At 41.1% G+C, this 15,742-nt stretch overlaps 1 protein-coding gene across 1 annotated transcript in view; it reads right to left on the bottom strand.

Moving 5' to 3' along the window:
• LOC137374296 (cullin-4A-like) overlaps positions 1-15,742 on the bottom strand; it is a 91,045-nt gene that overhangs the window by 3,228 nt on the left and 72,075 nt on the right. The window contains exons 15-19 of the mRNA XM_068040118.1: positions 14,145-14,252; positions 8,877-8,990; positions 5,696-5,801; positions 2,693-2,865; positions 2,389-2,541 (exon numbers count right to left, since the gene is read on the bottom strand). Coding sequence (XP_067896219.1) covers positions 2,389-2,541; positions 2,693-2,865; positions 5,696-5,801; positions 8,877-8,990; positions 14,145-14,252 — 654 coding nt within the window. The remainder of the gene's footprint in view (positions 1-2,388; positions 2,542-2,692; positions 2,866-5,695; positions 5,802-8,876; positions 8,991-14,144; positions 14,253-15,742) is intronic.

Here is a 15,742-nt window from a genome sequence, read left to right as displayed (position 1 = left end):
TGATGCCATGAGACCTCATGGGATGCAGAGTCAATGTTGAGGACTCCCAGGGCAACTCCCTGTCAACTGTATACCATGGTGCCACCACCTCTGGTGGGTTTGACCTGCCGGTGGAACAGGACATACCGGGGATGGTGATGGAGCAGTCTGGGACATTAACTGAAAGGTATGAACCTATGAGTATGACTATGTCAGGCTGTTGCTTGACCAGTCTGTGGGACAACTCTCCCAATTTTGGCACAAGTCCCCATATGTTAATGAGGAGGACTTTGCAGGGTTGACTTGGCTGGGTTTGCCGTTGTCATTTCCGGTGTCTATGTCAATGCTGGATGGTCTGTCTGGTTTTATTCTTATTCAACTTTTCTGTAGTGGTTTGATGCAACTGAATGACTTGCTAGGCCAGTTCAGAGGGCAGTTAAGAGTCAATCACATTGCTATGGGTCTGGAGGCATATGTAGGCCAGATCAGCTAAGGACGGCAGATTTCCTCCCATTTCATATTTATGTAACAGCTCAACAGAATGCGTTTTACTTTTAAAGAAATTAAGCAAATAACTGGGAGTATGATTCTGCTGATGCCCAAGTAAGCAAAGGCACCACGTGGTTGGAGAGGCCATTAACGTCCCAGACTTGACCACGTGTCTGCGCGGAGTTGGTCAATCTCAGCTGGTGCAGTGGCTAACTTGTATTTCACCTTTATGGCACCAGCTGGAACAAGGGGAAAAATTTAACTAGGCTGTGGCTCTACTGACCTCTGGTGGCTGTATGCTCATACGATTACCCCACCATTCTATGATAACTCAGCAACACTGGCAGTGTGTCGGGTCTCAAACATGCAGAATTGTCATTAAGTGAATTCAGAGGGCCACTGCTGTTTGTGCAGCTACCAACAAATATGTGGAGGCTGTGGCCAAGCATTGTGAGCTTGTCTTCAGGAGAGCAAGATCAAGGAGAAGTCTCTTGATAGTTCAGCTGGTGAACAGACTGGCCAGAGTAGGTGCCAAGTTCAATCACTGCTCTGTGCTACAGGACACTGCAGTTAGACTCAGGAGCCTTGGGAGAGGTAACTAAAGACAGAATTCTCTCCTCTAATCATCTTCCAGTGATTCTAGCCAGATAGTGGGAGGGCAGGTGAGGCCTGTGATGTTCATCACAATCGAGCCATCTACCAACACCATCTAGGCTCATACAAGGTGAAATATATAAGGACAGGAGGAGGCCATTCATCCCCTTGAGCCTGCTTCAACATTCAATTATATCATGGTTGATCTGTATCTTGACTCCGTATTGCTTAATATCATTACTTAACAAAAATGTAACACTCTAAAGTTTGACATTTTCAATTGACCTTGCTTCAAGTTTTTTCAGGGAGAGCTCTCCTGATGTCAGCGAAAGTGGCATACAGCCAGTGCCTGTGGAATTTCAGGGAACAAAACAGACAAGTGTTTGTTTCCCCCAAATCTATGTGTTTGCCTGAACTATTTTGATTTGTCAGTTTAAGGGCTGTGTCAGTTGGTGGGTTTATTTGGTGGGCAGTACCTGGCGGATGCAGAGGCACGTGGGGTGCACAGAGGACTGGAGCGTGTGACACATGTGCAGCTGCCAATAGTTGGTGAACAAAAACAGCGGAAGGTAAAGGAAATCCAAGAGTTACTCTGGTTGGAGAGATTGTTTCAGTAAGGGATGGGATGGGGATGAGATGATGGCATTGGTTAAATGTGGCAAAATGGCCAGGATAATTATTTGATACAACTGATTATTCGAAAATTATTCTTTGTGCTAAAAATGAAGATTCACTAGATTTGATTGAAAAAGTTTTAGAAAAGCTGTTAGGTGAATTAAAAGAATACATCAGCATTAAGTCTATAGATGAAGATGATAACAGTCTATATCCTCCAGAGTTTCTACACAGTCTAACTTAGACTTAAGGAAGTAACAATTATAATGTTGCTGCAAAACTTGAATTAGGAAGCTGTTTGCTTCAGTGATAGATGTGGAAATTATAAACAGGCAGATTTCAAGGAAATAAAGTGTTTATTCCTCAAATAATATTGAACCCACCAAATGTAAACCTACCTTTTCAACTCAGGAGAAAACAGTTCCCAATTAGACATTCAGATTCTATGACTATGAACAAGTCACAAGTCTTGACTCTTGATAAAATTTGAATTTAGATTCCTTGGCCTGTTTTTACACATGGACAGTTTTATGTAGCTTTCTCAGAGTGAGAAATTTTTATTCTGTTAAAGTCTTTGACATATAAATAACTAGAAATCCTGTATTTAAAGGAGTACTATATTTCTACTGTTGCTATAAAGATACTAGTCTGACCGCAAATGTTTTGGGGGTCTTGGCAGTTATAGATTATATTACAAAAGTCTTTCATTACCTTCACTGGAAATTTTAACTGGTTATAGAGTTCCGAAACAAGGAGGTTATGGCTGAGTGTCTTCCTCATTTTCATGATTCGAACTATAGCAGCGTCTATCTGGTACTGTCTATCCTGGAATACCCGCTCGGTAGTGCTCGTTTGCTCCTCAACCTGAAAAGGGACAAGAAAATATTAATGGAATCGCCCCAAAATGGCTGCATTGTAACGGTTATTAGTATGAGTGTGACTATAACAATGACATACATTCTCATTATACACTGGAATTGATTTATGGTAAAATGCTATTAAAGGGATTACATACAGTTTCTTTCATCTGGATTTGGTTAATCTTTATTCTGAACAGTTTGTGCTTGAAGTCATCATTAAAGATTATTTTGTCTCCATCTTCTACATCTTTTCCTTTCGGAAGTTTGTTCAACACGCGAGCTTTGCCGCAGGCTAAAGACTGCAATGTCCTTCTTAATTCACCATCCTCTAAAGGAGGGGTCAAAATACAAAACACATATTTAGTAAACAAAAACAAGGAAGTGCACTCCTTAGAAAGGCACTCCTTAAATTATTTTATTAATGCATAGTACATATAACCATTCCCATTGGAAACTTAGCATATAGTATGTGTTGCAACAGGTATTGTTCTACAGGAAAAAAAGGAAAGGAAGGATGGACATAGGACCAGGAGGAGGACATTGAGCCCCTCGAACCTGTTCCACCATTCAATGAACCCACAGCTGATCTGTGACCTAACTCCATTGACCTACCTTTGCTCTGTATTCCTTTATACCTATGGTTAACAAAAAAATCTATCAATCTCAGATTTAAAATTAACAATTGATCTAGCTTCAGTTGCCATTTGTGGAAGAGAATTCCAACCTTCTACCAGTGTGTGTGTGTGTGTGTAGAAGTGTTTCTTAATTTCATTCCTGAAAGGTCTGACTCTAATTTTTAGACTATGCTCACTAATCCTAGGCTCCCCAAACAGTGGAAATAGTTTCTCTCCATCTACCCTATCTGCACCCCTTAATATTTTGAAAAGTTTGATCAAATCACCCACAACCTTCTAAACTCCAGGGAATACAAACAGAGTTTGTGTAATCTCCCCATCTAATTTAATCCTTGGAGTCCAGATATCATTCTAATAAATCTATGCTGCACTCCCTCCAGGGCCAATATATCCTTCCTAAGGTGTGGTGTAACCAGGGCTTTGTATAGCTGTAGTATAACTTCTGCCCCCTTTTATTCTAGTCCTCTAGATATAAAGACCAGCATTCCATAGTCACTTTTTTTGTCGCTGTCCTTGACATTTTAATGATCTACATGGACCCCCAAGTCTCTTTGGATCTACTGTTTACGGCTTCTGTTCTATCCTTTTTAGATCCAAAGTAGATTACCTCACAATTGCTTATACTGAAATCCAGTTTCGACCGTTCACCTAACCTATTAATATCTTTGTAGTTTTATGCTTACAATGCACCTATCTTTGTCATCAGTAAACTTGGATATGTGACTCTCTACCCAAAGATCTAAGTTGTTAATAAATTGTTAAATTAACAAATAATGAATAGTTGAGGCCCCAACACAGATCCCTGTGGGAAGCCACTAGCCTCAACCTGCCAATTAGAGTACCTAGACGGTTGGAGCTTAACCAGCTAAATCATGCAGTAAGCATTGGTAGGCTTCCTGCTGTTTGGCTAACTAAACATTGGCTTACAGAGTTACTCGAAGGTGACCAGGAGGCACCCAGTGATATCTTTTTTTTTAAATGTCCTTATTCTTGGGACATGAGTGATGCATGCACGGCTGTATTTATTTTCTCTCCCTACTTGGCCTGTGTAGGTGCTGGTGGGCTGTTTCCTGAAACTGCTTCAGTCCTTGCACTCCCACAACAAAGAATTCCAGCAACAAGGAATGGATGACAATATATGCCCAAATCTGGGTGATGTTGGACTTGGAAGAGGAGGACTGGGGAGGCGATGACACTCCCATGACATTACTGCTCTTGTCCTTATTGGTAGTAGAGGTTGCAGAGGAGGGAGGGATCTTATGGATCCTACATACTCCAACCACAATGCACCAATGGCGGTGAGGGTAGGTACAGATCAAGCTAATTACTCTGTCCTAGATGGTATGGAGCTTCTTGAGTGTTGCTGCAGCAGTACACATCCAGGAGACTGATGAGTATTCCATCACACTCAGGATTTGAGGGTCAGGAAGTGAGTCCCACATCCTGGTACCCATACTCTGCCATGGTGTTAATATGGCTGATAGAGTTAAACTTCCAAGACACCAAAGATGTTTATGGCAGGGTGATGTTGGTGCCACAGAACGTAAAGGGAAGTGGCTGGACTTTTTTCATTTGAAAAGGTCATCACTTGTGCTCGTGTGGCATGAACGGTCACCTACCCATTTGTCAGCTCAAGCCTGAATGTTGTTCAATTTCCGTTGTTGGTTGTCCTTGGGTGCTTCATTATCAGAGTTGTGAATGGAGCTGAACATCACAGAATTTTCAGTGAACAGCCCTATCCTCGACATTACGATGGAGGGATGGTCTTTGATGAAATAGCTAAAGGTGGGTTGGGTTGAGTGATGGATCAAACCTTCCAAAGAACACTAATAAGAAAGGCTGGCTGTTTAATCATCAGCAATGTCCTGAACTACTATGGACCAGCTAGCCATCTCAGACCAAGCTTGCTACTCAAGGCTGACTCTGTCCCAGTCTTCCAATGCCAGGAAAGCCAATGTGGAGTCAACTCAACAAGAGACCCTGCCACCACCATTGAGGAGAATTGTTGCCGACTGACACAGGTCTGAGCAATGCCTTGGTGATAGTCGATTCTGAGAACTTCCCACAAGCGAAATGCTGGGTAGCACAATTCATTATAAAATCTTTTGAGGGCTTTACAATATACCATGCACATGGTTTCTATTCAATAGGAAAGTAGAGAACAGAGACAAACCAACTTATTGTAATATCTGAAGAACACTATTACGTACACAGCATTTGGGACCAACTGTTTTGAAAAAAATACAGCAAAAAAATCAGAAATACAAAATTTGATTAGGTAGAGCAGTCTAATTAGTTGCTGACTTTTGATTGCATTGTGACTAGGTATCCTCTTACACATAGGAACTGCGCTGTTGCAATCAGTTAGTAACTAATTAAGCAGCAGCTCCATATTTCTTATCTCTCTACACTACTAAATTTTCAAATCCACATTGCTAGCTTTGCAGAGCATTGAACAATTTCCGGTGTTCCTGTACAGCAAAGACTGAACAGCCAACACTCAGTTTTGGATTATTTCCATACCTATGCCAGTTGCAGTCTTGACTTCCTCCATACTGAATTCATTGCCTTCGTTGAACATGAGCAGCACCAAGGTCTGGAAGAGTGAAACCTGTAGTTCCTTCTTACCCTGGAGCACACATTGAAGAAATACTAATTCCAGTCTTCACAGAATCACAGAATAATACAGTGCAGAAGAGGCCCATCGGGTCTGCACCGATGCATTAAAGACACCTGACCTGTTTACCTAATCCCATTTGCCAGCACTTGGTCCATAGCCTTGAATGTTATGACGTGCCAAGTGCTCATCCAGGTACTTTTTAAAAGGATGTGAGGCAACCCGCCTCTACCACCCTCCCAGGCAGTGCCTGAGTCTTGAGATCAAATGGGAGCAAAATAATTTCAGGCTGCAATTTTCTGAGAACAACAGGCTCAAGTAGATGAATTGGAGGAAAAAAAACCACAACATCATTACTCAAATAGAATACAACAATCAAACACCATAAGTGATTATATATTATGGATTATATTATTTGATATTATACTATATATGACATATACTAAGATATTATATAAAAATATATGGTGTACATTAATGTAATATATAATGAATAAATGTACATATTTACTGTATTAATTCAATCGACTAGATACTTCTGCCTAAAAATTTGAATCATCCAACCAGCTGAATTGAGCAACACATAATGCAGCAACGTGGTAACTTAATTTAAAGATGTTGAAAAATATCAGTTAAATAAAATGACTTTCAATGAAAGATTTGACTATACATTATCAATAAATGTACTATATATCTGTTACATGCGAATGGAGATATAGTATATACCAGCACAAAGGAAAATACTCCAGGTGCTGGAAATGTGATATAAAAACAGAAAGTGCAGGAAATACACAGTAAATGTGGCAGCATCCTAGGAGGGAAGATAAGTTAGCATTTCATATGTGGGCCTTTCATGAGGAAAGTTCATGAGAAATTGGGGGTCTTGTGCTTTGTTTAAAAAATATCAGTGGTTATGTCGCACAACTTATAGGGCAGCACAGTGGCGCAGTGGTTAGCACCGCAGCCTCACAGCTCCAGGGACCCGGGTTCAATTCTGGGTACTCTGTGCGGAGTTTGCAAGTTCTCCCTGTGACCGCATGGGTTTTCGCCGGGTGCTCTGGTTTGCTCCCACCGCCAAAGACTTGCAGGTGATAGGTAAATTGGCCATTGTAAATTGCCCCCAGTGTAGGTAGGTGGTAGGGAATATGGGATTACTGTTTGTTGGCACAAACTTGGTGAGCCGAAGGGCCTGTTTCAGTGCTGTATCTCTAAATAAATAAAATCAAATAAATAAATAAATAAATTTAAATCCTTCTCCTACTTCCCTCTCCAGCTTTAGTACTTTTCCAACTTCCTCCCCATCCAGTGGGCTAGAGTTCTAGGAAAGAGCCCAGGATAATGAGGTGTAAAAAATGAACAAACAGACTTACATCTGTACAGCACCCTGAATATCATTAACTTTAATGACCACCTCATCAACTTGCAAATGGTAAGTTACATTGGAAAACTGTCAATGTCAATCCATTATTTAGGAAGGTTGGAGAGATACAATAGGAAATTATAGGTATATTTACTCCAATACCTATTGTGGTAAAGTTACTAAAATGGGTTATTAGAGACAGAGTGACTGAGCATTTTGACAAATATAACTGACCAGAGAGAGCCAGCATGGATTTGTAAACAGTACGTCACATTTTTTGAGCACGTCACTAATGTGGTAGGTAAGGGATGTTATTTATGGATGTTATTTATGTGGACTTCCAGAAGTCATTCAATAAGGTTCTACATAATGACTTAACTAAAACGAGAGTGCTTGGAATTGGAGACGGCCTATTGGCTTGGGTAGGGAATTGGTCCGGAGGTAGGAAACAGAGAGTAGGGATAACGGGAACATACTCAATTTGGCAAGATGTGACTAGTGGTGTCCCTCATGGATCTATATTGGGGCTTTACACTGTTTATAAAATGACTTGGATGAAGGAATAGAGAGCCATTCACCCAAGTTTGCTCACCATGCTAAGTTAGGTGGCACAGTAAATAGTGGAGTAAACAGTAAAAAAAAAAGGGGCAGAAAGTTGAAAAGGGACATTGATAGATTAAGTAACTGGGCAAAACTAAGGAAGACAGAGCTCAATTTGCAGAAGTATGAGATCATCCACTGTGGACCCAAGAAAGATAGATCAGAATTTTTTCTAAATAGCAAGAAGCTAGAAACTGTGGAGGAACAGAGAAATTCAGGGACCCAAGTACAGAAGTCACTAAAAGCTATTGGACAAGTACAAAAAATAATTAAAAAGGCCAATGGAATGTTGAATTGGAAAATAATGGGGTGGAATTTATGTCACATTTGTACAGAGCTCGAGTTAGACTCCATCTGAGTATTGCATTCAGTTCTAGGCACTGCACCTCAGGAAGAGTATACTGGCCTTGGAAGGGGTGCAACAAAGATTTACCAGAATGACACAGGGGCTAAAAGGGTTAAATTATGAGGACACACTGCATAGACTTTGCTTGCACTCCCTTGAATAAAGATTAAGAAGCGATTTAATTGGGGTGTTTAAGACAATTAAAGAATTTGATAGGATAGATAGAGAGAAACTATTTTCCCTCATGGGGGAGATCAGAACAAGGTGGCATAACCTTAAGGTTAGAGCTAGGCTGTTCAAGAACAATGTCAGGAAGCAGAAGTGTAGTGGAAATCTGGAATTCTCTTTCCCCAAAAAGCTGGTGAGACTGAGTCGACTGAAAATGTCAAAACTGAGATTGATAGATTTGTGCTAGGTCAGAGTATTAAGTGTTGCAGAACCAAGAAAGGTAGCTGGTGTTAATATATTGATAAGTTATGATCTAACTGAACAGTGAAACAGGATCAAGGGGCTGAATGGTGTACTCACATTTTGACAAAACCACAACTATAAAAGCAAAGGAAATACTTAAGCAACTTTTAATTTTGTCTGTTAGTGGGAACAATCAAGTTTATTTTAAAAAAAAGTTAAATTATATTGTGCTGCCAAATCATTTTATTTTCATTGTGACAGGTAATTTACATTCCGCTATTCCGGTACCTCTCAGTCATCATTATTTTCATCAGATGTACATCACAACAAAATATGTTTAAAAAAGACTTCCTGATAATTAAAGCATTACCTCTTTGAATTCTGCTTTCAAAACAGAGTGTCCTAATGTTGGTTGCCACTGCAGTTTTCTGCCACTGTGTTTTCCGAGGTAAAATGTCTTAAACACCTCCTGCAATTTTACCATCTAAAAATATATATATTTAAACGTTACAAGTATAATGAAGTTTGACATCACATTCATTTGCACAGAAGGAAGTCATTTGTGCCTGTGCCGGCTCTTTGATTGAGCTGTCCAGTCAGCCCCACACTCCTACCCTCTTCTCATAGCTCTGCACATTTTCCCCCTTCAACTATTTATCCAATTCTCTTTTTGAAAGTTGCTATTGAATCTGCATCCACCACCCTTTCAGGCAGTGCAGTCCAGACCATAACCAGTTGCTGCATGTAAAAAAAACTCTCCATATCACCTCTGGATCTTTGGCCAATTAACTTAAATCTGTGTGCTCTGGTTACCAACCCTCCTGCCAATGGAAACAGTTTTTCCTTATAAAATGCTATCAAGACCCCTCAATTTTGAGCATCTTTAAGAAATCGCCTCTTAAACTTCTCTTCTGAGGAGAGCAGCTTCCGCCAGTCTCTCCACAAGCAAAGCACAAAACAATTCCAGTGAGGAAAGATTCTTCCTCCACCATGATCAACAGCCTTACTTGCTCTAAAGAGACAACTAATACAAATACAGTGATGTCAACCCACTGTCTCAAAAGTCAAGAGACAAACTCTGAAAAATTAAGAGATTTGGTATAAAATTATGAGTTTTCTTTCCAAACGCAAACCGATAATAGATTGAAATTATTTAATCTCGAATAGGACAAAGCCCTTTACAAAAATATTGCAGCATCTGAAAATTTTAAATAAATACTTAAAACATAAATCCTAACTGGTATTAGTTGTGTATTCTGTCTCAACAATGTTTACCAGCCTAGCCTGTTTAGTTTGTGAAGTTGGTGAATGAGGCAGGTTTTCTGGAGGTTATTCCATTTTGACTAACAGTTCTGTCGCCAAAAACTTGCATAACCTATATGCTTCTGCTTGTTCACCAAATCTCTTCTCACTGTACTACTAAAGGTTCATTAATAGGGAAGGGAAGGGAACCAACCCGGTCTATCCTACATGTGACTCCAATCTGACATGGTTAACTCTTTAATTCCCTCAGGGCAACTAGATGAGGAATAAATACTGGCAAAAAATTTTTTAATTATTACTACTACTTATTTTGTGCCAGAAATTTATTGTAACTAAGCAGCAGAAATGAAATGTAAAAGCAAAGGAAATGGCAGATAAGTTCAGTGAGAAGCAATTCTTCAAGCTGTTTTTTCCCCCTCAGTAACCTCTTGTTGCTCAGGCCCAGAATTGAAATACTTTGTACAGATGCCACTGTTATTTCTTAAATATTCCCGTGAGTTCCCCTAACTGAGTACATGTTAAACAATAGACATTACCAAGAATAATTTACTTTGATATGTAGATTTCAGAAAAGCAAGGCTTTTAATGAATGCCTGAAAATGCCAAGAGTATGTCAGAAACCTGCTCAAAAGCCTTTGCCACTGCAATTTTGGATCCCTCAACATAATCTGTCCGCTTCTTTCCCATTTTCCTCATGCTGTGTACTCCTATTCTTGTCCTCCTCCTTGGGATTGACAATAAAAGCCAATGGGTTGAGTGTGGGAGCCAAAAGCAGTTTGAAACCTTACAGGGAAACACCAGGGATCAGGTTCAAAAGCAGTGGCAGATCTGGAAGCAAAATCTAATGACACAGGTGTGGAACAAAAGCAAAATACTGTAGGTGCTAGAAATCTGAAACAAAAACAGAAAATGCTGGAAATACTCAGCAGGTCTGGCTGCATCTGTGGAGATAAAAGCAGAGTTAACGTTTCAGGTCTGTGAGCATTATGGAATTTGATAGATCTGTAATGTTAACTGTTTCTATCTCCACAGATGCGGCCAAGCTTGCTGAGTATTTCCAGTATTTTCTGTTGATACAGGTGTGGATATAGGAAGGCCAACCACAGCCACATTAAATATATTTTCACCTCTCCAACAGTCTTCATCTACAGATAGAATCATAGAATCAAAGACCATAATTTTGACATTCAGCTGTTCCCAGGAGTAGTTCAGATTATGACAGAAGTGAAAAGGTTGAAAGTGAGCGAGGAAATTGATTTGAAAGGAGCGAACATTGACAGAAAGAGTGATCAGTTTGGAAGAGATGGGCAAAGTGAAAAGAATGACAAAAGTGATCATGTTGAGAAATCTGAGAAAAGTGATTGCAACAGACCTCCACATAACTAAGAGAAGCTACAGCAAAGTAGTAAGTTACAGGTGTCAGGAGAGATTCACAGATTATCATAAACCAGAAAGAAATGGAAGAAACTGATCTGCAATACTTTCACTTCTTTCCTTAGTGTTTTTGTCTTGGTCTAGCACCAGCCTGATGAAACAGTCACTGAACTGTTTTAAAAGTTTTAACCCAACCTTTTTTCTAAAACAGTCTCCACCCCCTCTGCCCTTCCTTCAGTGAAATTGATCTCAGCTTGTTCCTGATTTGCTTGCGGATTCTTTTTAAATTATACATCTCTGCCACAAAGTCACTCTCAAGATTCTGGGAGAAGTTGGAAAAGTTTTTCTCTCTCTAGCTGCTGGAACTGATGTGTGGGGCTCACTAAGCCAGAGGGGAATTTATTTTTTATTTAAATAAAAGGAGCTGAAATCTTTTAGAAAAAGAGAAGATTGGAGCTTGTGTCCTTTTGGGTAGATGACCCGAAGCTTTGTCAAAGAGGTGGCTTTTAAGGAACTTCTTGGAGGAGAGAGAGAGGTAGAGAGGCGAGAGGTTTAGGGAGGGAATTCCAGAGCTATGGGCACAGGCAGCTGAAGGCATGGCTGCCAATGTTGGAGCGATTAAAATTGGGACACGTGCAAGGGACTGGAATTGCAGCAATGCGGAAATCTTGGACAGTTACAGGGCCGGAGGAGGTAACAGAGATAGGGAGGGGAGACCTATACAGGGATTTGAAAACAAGGTTGAGAAATTTGTAAATTGTGCATTAGCGGATGATGGATGAACAGAACAGGATACGGATAGTATAGCTTTGATGAGTTCAAGTTTATAGAGGGTGGTAGATGCAAGGCTGGCCATAAGAGCATTGGAATAGTCAAGTCTAAAGGTAACAAAGCCATGGTTAAGGGTTTCAGCAGCCGATGAGCTGTGACAGGGGCAGAGTCCGGCTATGCTACAATGCTTAGCCCAACAGAGTGTGGTGTTTATGCTCCACACAAGCTTCTCCCACTCTACTTTCTCTAACTCCATCAACAAAACCTTCAATGCCTTTCTACCCCATGTAGTTATCTAGCTTCCCCATAATCTCACCTATGCTCTTCGCCTCAACTACTCCATGTGGTAGAGGGCTCCACACTCCTACCACTCTCTGGTAAAGAATTCTCTATTGGGTTTATTAGTGACTGTCTTATATTTATGGACCCTAATTTTGGACACCCTCACGAGTGAAAACATTTTCTCCACATCTACCTTATCAAACCCCTTCATAATTTCAGGTCAACTCTGTCTTCTCTTTTCTAGAAAAAAAAGAGCCCCAGCCTGTTAAATCTTTCCTGTTGTTTATAATCTCAGTTCTGTTATCACCCTTGTAAATACATTTGGCACTTTCCCCAGAGCTTTATTATCCTTTCTGTAATATGGAGACCAAAACTATGCAGAGTACTCAGTGTGGTCTAATCAAGGTTCTATACAAGTTTTTTTTTCATTCATGGGATGTGGGCATCACTGGCTAGGCCAGCATTTATTGCCCTTCCCTAATTGCCCTTGAGAAGGTGGTGGTGAGCTGCCTTCTTGAACCGCTGCAGACCATGTGGGGTAGGTACACCCACAGTGCTGTTAGGAAGGGAGTTCCAGGATTTTGACCCAGCGACAGTGAAGGAATGGCGATATAGTTCCAAGTCAGGATGGTGTGTGACTTGGAGGGGAACTTGCAGATGGTGATGTTCCCATTCATCTGCTGTCCTTGTCCTAGGTGGTAGAGGTCGTGGGTTTGGAAGGTGCTGTCTAAGGAGCCTTGGTGCATTGCTGCTGTGCATCTTGTAGATGGTACACACTGCTGCCACTGTGTGTCGATGGTGGTGGGAGTGAATGTTTGTGGATGGGGTGCCAGTCAAGTGGGTTGCTTTGTCCTGGATGGTGTCAAGCTTCTTGAGTGTTGTTGGAGTTGCACCCATCCAGACAAGCGGAGAATATTCCATCACACTCCTGACTTGTGCCTTGTAGATGGTGGACAGGGGAGTCAGGAGGCGAATTACTAGCCTCTGACCTGCTCTTGTAGCCATGGTATTTATATGGCTACTCCAGCTCATTTCTGGTCAATGGTAGCCCCTAGGATGTTGATAGTGGGGGATTCTGCGACGGTAATGCCACTGAATGTCAGGGAGAGATGGTTAGATTCTCTCTTGTTGGAGATGGTCATTGCCTGGCACTTGTGTGGCACGAATGTTACTTGGCACTTATCAGCCCAAGCCTGGATATTGTCCAGGGCTTGCTGTATTTCTACACGGACTGCTTCAGTATCTGAGGAGTCGCTAATGGTGCTGAATATTGTGCAATCATCAGCAAACATCCCCACTTCTGACCTTATGATTGACACTACCCTGAAGAACTCCTGCACTGATGTCCTGGAGCTGAGATGATTGACCTCCAACAACCACAACTACAAGTTTAACATAGCTTCTCTGCTTTTGAATTCTATTCCTCTAGGAATGAACTCCAGTGCTTTGTTGGAATTTTTTTCATGGCTTCGCGGTCCTGCATTGCTACTTTTAATGATGAATTGGTACCCGCAGATCCCTTTGAGCCTCTATCCTATTTTGTACACAAGGTGTATGTGCCCTCCTTATTCTTCCTACCCAAATGCATCACCTCACACTTCGCTATATTGAAATTCATTTGCTATTTACACACCCATTCAGTAAGTTTATTAATGTTTTCTGGTGTTTTGTTGCAGTCTTCCTCAGCATTACCTCTATGCTCCAATTTGGTGTCACCCTCAAATTTTGAGCCCATGTCCAAATCGTTTAAATAAATTTTGAACAGTGGTGGTCCCAGCTCTGATCCCTGTGGACCACCACCAGCCTGGTATCCATGGCTTAACAAATATAAGTTTTTAGGGAACTTTCATAACCCAGTTGTGGATTTTGCCATATGTTGCAGATGTCTGTATTGACAAATTAGGACTATGAATGTAGAATGGACTGATCATAGTCAGACTGCACCTACCTCAGCAGGTAAATGTATTTCCATGGGGGTGTATGTTGGCCAGTATCCCATTGTCAGAATGTTGACTGTAAGATCTATCTTGCTTGGATCATTCTGATTTTGGATATACTGAAAAGATGGAGAGAAAATTTGCACATTAGGAACATGTATAGCTGTCAAAAATGCCACCAGCCTTGTTTCAAAAGTAGACGGTAAAACCGGCATTTACAAATTAAAAAGACTAAGAGGCTTGATCATCAAAACTGATGCTGGTACATGAGCCTTACTTTGAGTGGGAGGAGTGAAGATAGACTGCCATCTATCCAAGCTCTATTAAGTACAGGCTAGCATTTGTCTATGCCCAAGTACATAATACCAACTACAAATCCAGCACAAGAAATGGTGGCAGATCCTTAACTCAGCTTCAGACCAGATTTAAATTGCCACATCAGTATGTACTATTTGCAAATAATAAATGGCTAGTGAGGGAATAAAGAAGGGAAGTGACTGCAGTGGCTAAAATCACCAGCAATTCCTCTTAATTTATGAGATAGTCAATGCATCTGTTAGCGCTGCAAGTAACCATGTCAGACCAAAGCTCTCTGAATTTGGATGCCTTATTTATCTATCCTTCCCCCAAACTATGACGCAAGTGCACTGAAATTTTGTCTGTGTTCATTCCACAGGCAATGTGCAGCCGGGGAAAGGACTGAGCCTCTGGACCAACATGCCCTCTATCCAGGGACAAAAATCGAGCAGTCCTTTGGCAAGAGAGATGCAGACATGGATCTCCCGTCATCTCCTTGCCCTGCGAATCATGGTGGTGCACTTGCTACTGTGCCATCTGCACCAGATGACCACTGAGCTAAGAGCATCACACGTGGTCCAGTTGGGCTGAACCAACAACAGGGAATGAGAATAAGTCCATTGCATGCTTACTGATCTGTCCTACATCAGGGCCAGAAATAGTCTCGGGCCAGTCCCACTCTTATCACTTTGTGCCCAAATCGGGGCATAAAAGAGGAAGCAATTATACAGGAAATTAAAAAATTGATACTCAGATAAACTTACAATGTAGAAATTAAACCATTTTGAATCTTGGATCGGGGTTACACTTCCCTCAGGAAATGTTTCTTATATATTCAAAAACGCACGACGTAATACAGAAATGACTCATTCCTTTGTTCAGTGATTTGTTTTTGAGGTGTATCAGCAAGTATTGGTGCTGCTGCTCGTTTGGAGGCATGTCAGCAGATGATGACCAGTGTTCACATCAGCTGAGGACAGGACCATGTTGGCACAGGCTGAAGAATGGCTATTTGGGTGAGATGGTACTGAGAGATCTATGCTCCAGTGCAAGTCGCTGCCTCAGAACGTAAAAATGAGGTTCTGGTTCTGGAGAATGAGGTGGGTCCAGTGGATCAAGTGTCAGTAGGGGAACATTTAGGGAACAGTGATCATGGTATCATAAGGTTCAGGTTGGCTATGGAAAAGGAAAAGGAGCAATCCAGGGTAAAAATAATTAATTGGAGCAGGACCAATTTCATTTGGGTGAGAACAGATCTGGCCCAGGTAAACCGGAAACAAAGATTGGGAGACAAAACAAATTGGAACAATGC

This window comes from Heterodontus francisci, chromosome 10 (genome assembly GCF_036365525.1).
Source record: "Heterodontus francisci isolate sHetFra1 chromosome 10, sHetFra1.hap1, whole genome shotgun sequence".
Classification (NCBI taxonomy): domain Eukaryota; kingdom Metazoa; phylum Chordata; class Chondrichthyes; order Heterodontiformes; family Heterodontidae; genus Heterodontus; species Heterodontus francisci.
The sequence above is the reverse complement of the archived record's forward strand: the minus strand, read 5'-3'. Positions and strand labels throughout refer to the sequence as shown.